General features: G+C 42.3%; 1 protein-coding gene across 1 annotated transcript in view; it reads right to left on the bottom strand.

Moving 5' to 3' along the window:
• DACH2 (dachshund family transcription factor 2) overlaps positions 1-12,574 on the bottom strand; it is a 246,351-nt gene that overhangs the window by 4,427 nt on the left and 229,350 nt on the right. Inside the window, exons 8-11 of the mRNA XM_015626682.1 lie at positions 10,096-10,241; positions 9,427-9,574; positions 7,922-8,065; positions 4,871-4,936 (exon numbers count right to left, since the gene is read on the bottom strand). Of these exons, the coding sequence (XP_015482168.1) occupies positions 4,871-4,936; positions 7,922-8,065; positions 9,427-9,574; positions 10,096-10,241 (504 nt within the window). The remainder of the gene's footprint in view (positions 1-4,870; positions 4,937-7,921; positions 8,066-9,426; positions 9,575-10,095; positions 10,242-12,574) is intronic.

Raw genomic sequence — 12,574 nt, forward strand, 5'->3', positions numbered from 1 at the left:
TCACAGGATACCACAAGTGTCCAACTGCACAGGAGATGAGCTCTCCACCCCTCCCAGTTTGGGCAAACAGCACCTCAGTTAGAACAGAGCCAAGCCCAGCTTTGGGGGAAGGAACACATGGGAAATGCAATGCTGGAACAAAAAATTAGCTCGCAAAGCTGGGGCTAATTAGTTTGAACCAGTGTCTTAGTACAAAGAAAAAAATCAGACAAAACCAGTTTGCTTCTACAAAGGGTCACATCCCTCAGAAAAACCCTCTTTCCCTGCAGCCCCTGGCAGACAGGAGTGCTGCCTGCCCAGAAGGGGAATAAATCCAAGCCCCTGCTTGTGGGTAAGGACCAGAGAAATTCCCAAAACTCACCAAAGGACCCCTTCACTACCATGAAAAGAAGTTGGATCTGGGCTGACCATTCAGCTGAATGACAAGTAAAAATTACTTCTTTGCCTGCTTATTTATTGTTCAGCAAAACTTCTCTTTCATCTGCAAATATCCTTCAAACTGAGCAGTGAGAGAGCAGGAAGAACGCAGTAAATAAATAAATGCTGGTTCTGTGAGCAGCAGTACCAGCAAAGGTTGGTTTGTTTTCATCTCTCACACTTTCCTATGGCCTCTCTGAGATCTAGAGCTGAGCCCAGGGGATCCTTTGGGATTGGTACCAAATCTTCTCCTTCCCTCTGGACCCTGGTGCCTGACCCTGCAGGGCTGCTCACTCACAGTGCTGCTGTGTTGGAGTTTCTTCCCCACTTAATTTGTGTGTAAGGCTGCTGAGTCGACCCTGTCAAATATCTCCTCATCCACGTTAACAGGGCTAAAAAAACCCAGGATTCCTGGTCAGTCCCTAAGGCCCCGTTCCTGGGGAGTCCCTGATGGGACAGCCAGGGTGGGCACGGAGTGACAGTCTGGGGACAGCACAGGAGCTTTCAAAGAGCTTTTCTAGGAACTCTGCAATGCCACAGCACGAGGCAGCTACCAGGAGTTTTAATAATTCACAGCCTCCAGAGCAGGACACGCTCTACAGCTTGGGCAGGAGGAAGAACAACAGGCCTAAGACTCTGATAAAGCAGCTTGGATTTGAAACTCACTGGTTAGATGAAGTAAACTGAAGTCCACCGTTCTACATGATAAACCCCAAAATACCTTCCAAGCTACACCGGTCCTTCATCTTTAACAAACAGATAAAAATAAAATGTTATTCATGGTAACCTGAGAGTTTTTGTGCCACATCTCTGCCAGGTTATGTCACGAACAAAAGCAGCAGCAGCCCTGGGTCACCCTCCTGTTGCAGGCACAGAGAAGTACATTTTCACCTCAGGAAAGCCTGCCTGCCTTTGCTGCTGCCTCCTTCCTGAAATTTTATTTTTTTGTAAATTGTTGTTATCAAGTATTACTGTAACATCTACTTTTTAAGATTTTAAGCTAACATTGCTTTGCTGATTGTTCCAATATCCCCTAACAATGAAATATTGTAATACAAAAGTTAACTAAGGTATAAACATGCAAAAGGAGAAGTCTCCCTGCGATCATAAAATGATGTTATTTTCTGTTCAGCAGTTCATGTTACTGCTGTTCATGCTAATTAATTAAAGGAGCTGTTGCTGTAATGTGCAAACAGGGAATCTGAGAAACTGAGAGGGCTTTTAGGTCTCGGAGTGAAGTTAAGTCAATCTGGGCGCGGGCAATCAAATGTAATGAAATCACTTGTCAGTGCTAAGCTTGCAAAAACTGTGAAGTTTGACTAGGGAGTAAAAGGATTATAATTAGATTTCCAATAGGATAATAACTAAATGGCAGAAAGCAGTAAAGAGAAAATATTACTTTGTTAGCTAATGGTGCTGCTGTTCGGTTTTAGTTTTTATCAGCACACTTGTAGTTGTGCTAATTTAATTTGCTTTTATCAGCAAAAATGCACTACTCGAATGGTACTTGAATGTCATTTACAAAAATCATTGATCTGAAGGTGCACTTAATGACACCCAGTATGTTTATTTTATGTGGAAGGGAGATTGGCTGATAAGATGGTTGATGCACTGTGGTGCTGGCCCAGGAGTGAGCAGTGAAAGAGGAGCAGGAGGATCTCTGTGTGCTCATCACCTGCCCTGCTCCACTGCAACCACCTCTGATCTCCTCTGCCAGCTGAAAACCTCCCAGCTCCAGCTCTGAACTGCAGCTGCGATATGGAGGATGGAGGCATCAGCCTGCAAAGTTCAAAAAAGTTTTAAGTCTCATCTGCATGAAATTTCTGTTCAATTAATATACAAAGCAGAGGGAAAATGAGTCAACTAAATGGAAAAGATTTATAATGCAGATCAGAAACACAGTACATGAACAGCTTGTGTTAATAAAATCATTTTAAGAAATGAGCATAAAATATGATATGACTTAATCACTGTGAAAGGTGGCTGTGCAGTAGTTCTGTAATTTTCCTTTAAACCATCTTAAGGAGATACTGGCAGTGGAACTAATTGAATTTCAAAGGAAAAGCACTGTGTGAATGATAGATTTCTGTCCAGCAGAGCTATTGACAACAGAAAAAGAAAGCTCTGTATTGACGCTAAAGCTTTTTTTCTGAGCAACTGAAAGAGATTTTGGAAGCCTGGAAACAGCTTTGTATTAGGGACATGTGTTTTGCTCCTTCCTCCTCCCAGGGCCTGAAAAACAAAAGCAGCAAATGACAGGGGCAGTGAGGGAGTGTGCTCGAATTGTCAGAGCTGCAGCAGCAATAGGAGCTGTCAGGGACACGAACGGTTATCAAAGGGAAAGGGAATAAAAAGTTATTACAGTATCAGCATAAATAAAAATGAAAGAGACAGGAACGCTTTGAAATCTAAACAAGCTCCACAGAGAGCTCTCCAGAAAGCTTTTTATCAGCTGAGAGTGGTTAGTGACCAAGTGGCTCAGCTCCTCACGTCTCCACACGAGCAGGATTGCCAGGGGGGTCAGAGCCAGCAGGGCAGGAAAGGGAAGGGAATGGCTCTGCCATGGAGGGACAGGGACAGGGACAGGGACAGGGACAGGGACAGGGACAGGGCTGCAGCTCCTGCTGCTCAGGCCATGTCCTGCTCTCACTCTTCAGGGACACTGCACACAGGGAATATCCAGCTCTCCCCTTTGGGCACGCTGAACAAACAATTCCTGAGCAAAAGCCTCTCATAACTGAACAAATGATGTAGTTGGGGTCAGATTAAAAAAAAAAATAAACAAAAATGTAAATGGTAAAAAGAAAATGAAAACTAGATGGTATAATATGAAATAAAATTAATAAATATGGTATAATATTAAATTTTAAAATGGTATAATATAAAATGAAATGAAATAAAAATGGTAAAAATCACAAGGCTTTCCTGTGTATTAATAAACTACAAGTAGCATAAGAAACTTCTTTTGATTCCTTCAGGCAAGTAAATGGTCATTGCAAGTGGCTGTGCATCACTTTCCTCACAGTAATTGTTTTTGATGTAAAGACACATTTCAGCCAAGTGCCATGGTTTTTCTTCAACTGAAAACTGAAATGATCTTTCTCTTCTTTATCAGAGTCTGCCCAGATGCACCTTTGACTCTCAGGGTTGTTTGGAAGAGCACTGAGCACTCCTCTCAGCAGGTACCAAGAACACATCAGAAATATAAGGAACATTTTGCTCATCAAATTAAAATACATGTGTCCCAAGTCCTCATCCAATATTTTGACTATTTCAGGCAGCAGCAATTTTCCAACTGCAATATTTAGAGCACAGCTCTCATCATATGTGCACATATATATACACACACATATGTCAGATGTATATATCTGCATTACAATAAAGCTGTGATTCTCCTTCTCCATAATACAGAGCATATGAATCTAAATTCACAAGAAGAGACAGCAGTAAAAATATTTGAAAGCTTTCCTGTAAGGATGACAGATGGACGACAGATGCATACCAGAGGTATGCAAGTCAAACCTTCCCCAGCTGAAGAGAAATGCTGGAGTGAGGTTTGTGTCTCTCAGTGCTCCTGTCTGCACAAACTGCCTTCAGTTCCCTCAGCACAGGGGAGTTTTGCACATCCCCACTCCATGATGCAGGAGAAGGGCTGGGATTGCCCTAAGAAGCAGCAGTTCTATGGAAGAGGCAGCTGTCTCCAGGCTGCCAGAGACTGCTCTGGAATGAACACAGCACAGCACTGAAGGGAGAAGAACTCTACGAGCTGCACTTTCAGGGAATTTCAATACTCAAATTGCTCAGACCAGATTTTGTCACAGGCTGACTGTGGATTTTCTGTGTGGCTCAAAGAGGCTTCCAAGAGGAATGGGAATATCCCTGGGAATAGCCCTGTGTCTCTGCTCCCCCAAAGGAGGATTTCACAACTCCTCATGTCCCAGACCTGCAGCCAGAGCTCATTTCCTGCTCTTTGGGAAGCACTCAGACCATACCTGGAGGGGCTGCACTTGCAGACAGCCACACAGTGAAGGAAAAGTAGCACCAGATAGCTGCCCATAACATAAACACAGCTCTTCCTTTTCACTTACAGTTCATGCATTTTTTGAAAACATCTGCAATCTTGATGTGTCGGTAAAGACCAGAGGTAAAATATTTCAAATGACAATCATATGTAAAATTCCTTTTGAACTAAAGGCATACATCTTGGTAGATAAATATCAGTTTTAAAACAAATATCATCTCTAAATCACCTCAGATAAAGATCACCTCTACATAAAGTTAATTTCTGATCTTGTAAAGTACTGTTCTTACAAAGGATTTCAGTATCAAACAGGAAAACAAACTGAATTCTGTGATTTATCCTAAATCAGGAAAACAGACAAAAGCATTATTCTGCATTTCACTTGATTTTTAATGACAAGCACAAGGTGAGGAGCTGTGGTACATACTGCACCTTGCATCGCTGCACTGTCATGTTGGGTTCCGTTGTGTTCTATTTCCATATCTGGGATTCCAGCATCTGAAAGAAGGGAGACTGAAGATTAATGCATTCCCCTTTGCCCCTCTCTCAGGCATCTTTAGAAAAATATTTATAGCAAACTAGGGTGCTCTCCAAGTTAACATGGTCTTGCATAAAACATTTGGTCCTCATAGAATTTTCAGTAGTAAATTGTTTCCAAAATGTGCAAACATCACTGGTCTCACAGTGAATTATTTTTAACGTGCTTCACATTTGTCTGACGATCAGATAATAACCAACACGTGGTAATAATAAGCCTGCAAAATCCTCTTGGAGGATGAGGGCATCTGACACATGAAAAATAAAAGTCAAAATTAAACTGTGATAATATTAAAGTACACTGACTCTTGTATATAGCCAAATACCTCTAAGTTACAGAGTTGAAGAATACAGCCAGTGCCAGGCAACAGTTTTGGGGTGTGTGTATCAGTTTGTGTGAGTGCATGTTACAGATAAGAACTGTGCAAATTGCATTTCCAACCTCAGCTCGGGATGTGTGAGCATGTGTTACCACCCAAACCAAAATTACAGCTGTCATATTATGGGAAATATTTCCAGATCTCTCAGAAGAGCTTTCCAAAGAGGATTGTGCTCTTTTTTCTTTTTTTTCCTTCCCCCTCATGTTGAGGAGGAGTCTCATGACACTCACTTTGGACCTGTTTAATTTCATGTTGGTGATCCCTGTGTCTGCACAGTCCTTGGGGTGGGGGCGGGGGCTCCAACACCCCGGGGTGTTCCGGGAACAGATGCCACGATCCACCTTGTGCCAACAAGGATTAGCATGAAGGGGATGTGATTTGAATCCGTGGCACCTCAAATCCTGGAGAAACATCTGCTTCCCTTATCATACAGCCCTTAGAAATTACAGGAAGGAAAAACCCACACCTGAAAGGGAGCTGTGAGTACAGTTTGGGAGTTTCTCTGTGCAAAAACCTGTTCTCAAACAGGGAATAACTGCACTGTTGCTTTCACAGATCCCTTCAGTGTCAGGATCTGTCACAGAGGTGATGCTTTGCTGGTGACCCTGCAGTAACTGAGCTCTGAGTGAAAGCAGGGCAACCCTGAAAAGTACAGTTCTTTCAGGAGAGCAATAGCTCAGCAATAAATGTGTAAATGAAATGTATGTAATGTGTGCATATCTAGCTCTAGAAATGTATGTATGATAAAAAAAACCCACAGTATTTTCACACATACATTTTTTCTTATAAAATTACAAGTGACTGCTATTCTGCAGGGTTTCCCTTACTCAGATTCCTGTTCTGAAGGCAAGTGCAGGGCACTGACTTATCAATCTGAAAAGGTTCTTTCTTCTCCAACCCTTCAGAGTACATGTATATACCAAAAATGACAAAGTCATCTGTAACTAATAACAGCATCTGTTAAATGAGACAGACTGTCAGAGTTAAATTAAAAATACTCAGAATAGCCCTTCACATTTTGTTGTCATAAAATTGTACCTGCAATTAAATTGTGGATTAAGATGCTAATGAGCCACCTGATTTGCATGTGCAATCAGATTAGCATGTAAATATCAGCTTCTTGCAGGCACTAACACATATATGACTACCTGAGTGTGCCTGCAAATCAAGCTGCTGCAGTCAGGCCCAAGCTAGCAGATGTAAAGGTGTGTTAATCACACTGCTGGAACGTTGGTGTCCCTGGATTTGTGGCTTCCAGAAGTGCTGGGTGCTCCTGGCTGGTGTGTGAGCAGCAGGTGCTGCCCTGCAGTGGCAGCACCCAGGGGAGAGACCTTACAGCACATCAGGATTTTAGAGTTTTTCTGACATTGCTCTCAAGGTGCTGGTTCTGTCCCTGGGATCCAGTCTGGGCATTTGCCTGATCCAGTGGAAGTGGTGGAGAAGGTTTTTGCTGGCTCTGGCCACGCACTGTGCCCCGGTCACTGTCCCCCACCTGTGTGCCTGTGGCTGTAAATCCACACCTGGATCCAGTGCCCCAGGGACAGCAGCCAGTGCTGCTGCCAGGGATGTGCAGGGCTGAAGCAGCAGATGAGGGGATGCCTCTGCAAGATGCTGCTCTCCTGCTCATCGAGTTTACCTCCCTTGGGTGCCCTGGATAAATCACAGCTCCCATCTCCTGCAGTGCCAGGGCACACACACAGCCCTGCCCTGGCTTTAGAGAAGTGTGGGCAGCTCACACAGCTGAGAACTCCAGACAAGCCAAATTCATTATTTTTGCTCAGCAGTCAGGCAGTTTTTGCACTCTGCAGTCTCTAGCAGTGCCCAAAGCAGGCAGCACAAATTAACACACCACAGGACACCTGAATGCAGCAGAGACTGAACGTCACTCTGAGTCCTGAGCCTCTGCAGAGACTCCAGGTAGGGATGCAAAGACTAAACCTTAGCTGCAGAACCTGAAATTAATTAAATCTCAGCTAGGTTCAGCATTCAAACCAAAGCTCTAAAGTTTGGCCAGAACAATCTTAAGCACAAAAGGCAAATCCTCCCGGATGAGCCAGAACTTAATCACTGTTTAGGAGATGAAGTGATTTGCTTTTGTTTCACAAGGATATTTGGGAAGTGTTCAAAACCCAGTCAGCTCTGAAAGCTGATACATATTTAACAAACTTAATAGGTCCTGAGGCTGAGCAAACTTCAGCCAAACGGCTTTTAAAATGAAGCTCAGCAGTTCTAAAAATGAATCTGCTGGGAGAGAAGAGTTCAGAGAACCTTACAGGAACCAAATTTCACATTGTCTTAGCTGGCACTGTAACAGATTTCTCTGTAATATATTCAGCATTTCTTGTCATCTCTGTGTAAACTGCTCTGTCTGTTTCTCTAGTTGCAGACTTATTTATTTTTTTAATTCACGACCCAGAGCACTTGGCCTGAAATAGATTTTTCATTATTTCAGGAAAGAATTGTGGGGGTTTATTCTGAAATTTGCTCTGTGCATCATCTCCTTTTTTTTTCTCACTCAATCAAACATCATTTTAAGCTGACTGTGAAAGGCCAACTAAGACATTACCATTTAACATCCTGAGACCGTCACCTGATGTGGCCTGTTTGAGAGCCTGTTCCACTTGCTCTCTTCTCTTGGATTCAAATTCCAAAGCTTCCTGCAATTTTCTCTTTGCCTTCTTCTCTTTCTTCAAGCGTTTCTGAATTGTGGCTGGAATGTAAATACAGTGTAAGAATGCTTGACTGGGCACAATTAACAGATGATGGAGACAGTAAAAAATTAGTTTATGTTCCATATTCGAAGGTGCCGTCCTAGCTCGAGACCCCTCCGACAATAAATGTGTGCATGTAGTGGGGACCTGAAAGAAACAATTCTGAGGATGCTGATTACTGGTGAAATTCTCTCTGAAGTCAGGAGCCACCAAAGTCTGAATGACTGGAAGTTTTTGGTGAGTTAACTGGGATTCAGGAGGGGCACACTGTGCTGTCCTAAGGAGCTAAGTTTTGTTTCACAAAAATACACAGCCCCATTACACCTGGGTGATGCAACATTTCTGGACACTCACTGCAATTTCACAGTTTCAGCAGGATTTACTCCTTCACAATTCCACTGAGAGGTGCCCTTTGGTGCCTCTAAGTGAGACCTGGCACTGCAGACAGCTCCACACACCCAATTTCCATTCAAAAAAGCACAGGAAGATAGGACTTGGCACCTATACTTTTGGTCTTATCTAGTTTTATCTTTCTGATTTCATGGATGTAATCTAGAAGTAGCTTTTGGCACATGAAGTGCTGTTCCCTTCCTTCAGATGCAGATCTGAATTTTAAAAAGAATAATAATACTGCCTCCTTTGCAACAGCACAGCGAGAAATTCAGATTTACCAATTTAATTGCCTATTATTATCAAAAGCTTCTAACCAGTCATGGTTTTGTCTCAGAAGGCCCTGTTTAGGGTGTGCTACTGTACCTCAATCTCCTGATGCAAAAAAAAAAAAAATATCTAGGACTATTGGCTTCAGAGCTTGCACTTGGGCTGACAATTTCTCACAGCATTATTTTGTTGTGCTGGAGTTCTCTACAAGACAATGTGAGCAGCACTGAAGCTGCAGAAATGTGGGCTAGGGAAGTAATGACAAAAATCACCTAAATACCCAAATTAGAGCTGTATCTTTCTCACAGTAAGACTGATGATTCCCAGTGCTTGGAGGGTAACAGCAGAAACAAAAAGAAATTAAAGCTGTCAAATGAAGAAATCGAGCTGGGAATACCTGGGCAGTGATGCCAATACACCTGAAAGCCATGAACTGGCCCAGCTTCCCTCCTCAGAACCTGCCAGAACTCTCTGGGGCCAGCTGCCCTACAGGTAATAATCCTTCAGCCACTGTTCTTTCTGCTTGGAGAAATGTGTGCTTCGTTCTGGTTTGATGGAATTGAAATCTTTCATTCCCAGTGCAGGTCCACTGCTGCATTACACTGGAGAATGAGTGTCAGCTAACTTGGTGGCTCCAGCTGGAAATGCCAGAGGCTTACACATCTCATAGATACCTAAAATCCACGTTTCACTCACTCACCTCTGCTTTGCAGCTCAGCTGTGAGTTGCCTTTCCAAGCTCTCTCGTAGTTCTCGCTCTCTACAAAGCTCCATCTTTAACTCTTTCTTTTCCTGCTGTATCTGCTTTTCCTGGACTCTTGCATTGTCCACAGCCACTTTCAGCAGGCCCTAAAACACACACAGATGCACGATCTGAAAACACCATTTTCTTTCAGCAGTGACAAAATTCATCCATTTGTTTCTTTTACACCCTCTAGGAAAACAGAAAGATTGGAAGCAGGAACCTACAGACCTGGAGCACAACTGGGCATTGGAAGTAGCTAATGCTGGAGTTATAGATGAGGAATTTTGTGGCTTGGAATCATTCAGTACAGCTTGGGCTAATTTGGTTACACACACAGTGCCATGACTCTGCTCACCTCAATAACTGCAGAGAGAAGCACTGCAGGAATAATGAGAATGATGAATTTCAATATGACCATTACTGCCAATTATTAAGTGAAATATAGAACGTATGAAACCCTTCCATGACTGGTAACGCCAGGGAGAGAGGAAACCTAAGCACCACATTAAATAAAAGAGATGAGAAACCACAAATACAAAATAGTTTCTAAAACTTTTTTTAAGAGTGCAAAAGAAACACATGTTATCTATCATGACATAACCTGGCCCTGTAGAGAAGAATTTACCTGAATGTTGGTTAATAGTGTTTCTACTGATGAAAGACCATCAGCAAAAAGAAATGGCGCCGGAAATCCAGGAGGCAAGGCCTGTCCAGCCAGTTGGACTTTATCTAAGGTTGGTTTCATTATTGGAATGGCAATTTGGACCTCTTCTGTAAAGACAGGTTTAAAAGTGACATCAGAAAGCATTGGAAATATAGGTGATTGTAATTTCTAGAAACTAGCATTTTGTTTATCTGGAAGTCAAAATACAAGTGCGTTAGTAAAATCAACATCGTTTCAGTCTTTGGGCAGCTGGGACTGTTGCCAAGGCAAGTTGGCAAAATAGTACAGAACAATAATCAATACAGTGAGACTATAACACAGCTGTAATGGAGTACAGACTATTATATCTCAAATTCTACAGAATTATACCACAGAATTATAACAGTATTACGCAGTTCATTAAACCCGAATGACCTGTCTTCATTCTATCATGTTTGCCATTCTGTGATGTGCATTTTTTGTTGCTATAACCTTGGTAAAATTCTAATCAAGGAATGTATCACACCTCTTTACTCCTTTACCTCTCCCCTGCCCGTGCTCAGCAGTAAATAATCTCCACTGAGTCATCCATCCCCTCTGCCAGCACTGCACGGAACTGGAGCAGCTCCTGCAGGGAGAAAACTGGGGGCTGGCAGCTTCCCCTTCCCTCCCTCCTTCAAATCCATGGGGTGGGTATGGATCAAGCTGTGCACACACAGCTCAAATGTGTATCCAGAAAGAAACAATGGTAGAAATTGTGTTTCTGAAGAATCCCTTCCATTTGGTGAGGAATCAGTGCTACCACCAATGAACTGCCATTTTTGAACAGAATACTTAAAGGATCTTTTAGGACAGTAGATGTAGCTCATTCTCTCAGATCCCTGTGAGAACTTCTTCCCACATATTCATTTTAATTGCTGAAAACTACACAATTAAAACCTAGCTGTCTCTGAAGCCAAACTTTGTACAATTCTTTCACTCTGAAATGCTAAAAAAATACTTCTGTGCAGTATTCCAGTCTCTCTCTCTCTCTCTCTCTCTCTCTCTCTCTATATATATATATGTATGTATGTACACACACACATATATACATATATACATAAATATCATGTTCCTGGACTTGCAGAAATCATGGTGAGTGTCTGCCCAGCACCTGCCTTTCAGTGAAGCCTGTGATCCCTGCCCTGGCCATGAGCTCCTGATGCCAGTGTTCACCCAGGACAGCTGCACAGCCAGCCCCCAGAGTTTCATCTGTCAAGTGCCTTGGTCATAATAAAGCCTGAAGTTACAATTAGACCACACCATGTTCAAAAGGTCTCCTTCTCCCAATCCTGTTTTTAAGGAATAAACAACTTAAAAAGAATCTGACAACTAATTAACCCAGGGTGTCTCCACAGCAGCACTATTTTCTGGTGTAACACACTCCAGGAGCCTCCATCGAGCTGCACTTTTTGCATCCACCTGACAACAAACCAAAAGCATTAGCAGTTTTCAAGTATTCTTTGAAATCTCTGGCTTGGGACTATTTTGTCTTTCCTCTGTGAGTTCATTAAATGGAACATCTTCCTAATGATTTTTCAGGACCAATAACAAAAGCCAGTAACCTCTACACATCCTCAGAGACAGCATTTTAGATGGAATTTAGGAGATCCATTTAAAAAAATCCCAACTCGAGTAACAAACTCAGACCACGAAGTTTGTGCTGATTCAGACACACCATTTCTCATATTTAAATATATCAGTGGCAGAGTTTTTAAAATAACCTGATTAGTTGTCGCACATGATGCCACACAGAAATAACAGCGAAGCCACGGAGTCACAAAAGACTAAACAGAAGTGGCATTTGAAAAAGAAAGCAATGCATGAAGTATGCATAACAAAACTGGAGCTGCTCTAACACCCCTAGAAATCTCTGCTATTTGGAGATGAAAGTAATAACATTAAATTGGCCGAAAGGAAAATTACTATTGACTGTGAAGACAGGTTGCATGGTCTATGGTTTGTAATGCTACTGTACAGCAGATTGAAGTTTCAAAATAGTATTACTCTTCTTTAAAGAGATAGACACAGCTAAATTAGGTGCTGCTTGCTGCAGTGAGGATCAAATGCAAAAAGAATCATATTTCATCAGACCTAGTCAACACCAGGAAAATAAATAGAAATATAAGAGGTATGCAGGCAATGATTCATTTTGATAATCTGGCCCAAGAGAGACACATAGAGACAGCACACAGATCTAAGCTTCTACCAAAAGACAAATAGGACACAGAGGGTGGGAATTGGGATGACAGTGTAGCAGAGGTCACATCGATTTTCAGCAGCAGTTTTCACACAGATGAGATAACCCTGGACTCTATTTGGCCCATTGTTCATATCCTACCTGTCCCAGAAGCAATAAATTTCCAAGTCCCAGAAAAAGGGCAGTAAAGAAGAAGGATTCTACTTATGACTTCTTATGATT

The sequence above is a fragment of the Parus major genome, chromosome 4A (assembly GCF_001522545.3).
Source record: "Parus major isolate Abel chromosome 4A, Parus_major1.1, whole genome shotgun sequence".
Lineage (NCBI taxonomy): Eukaryota > Metazoa > Chordata > Aves > Passeriformes > Paridae > Parus > Parus major.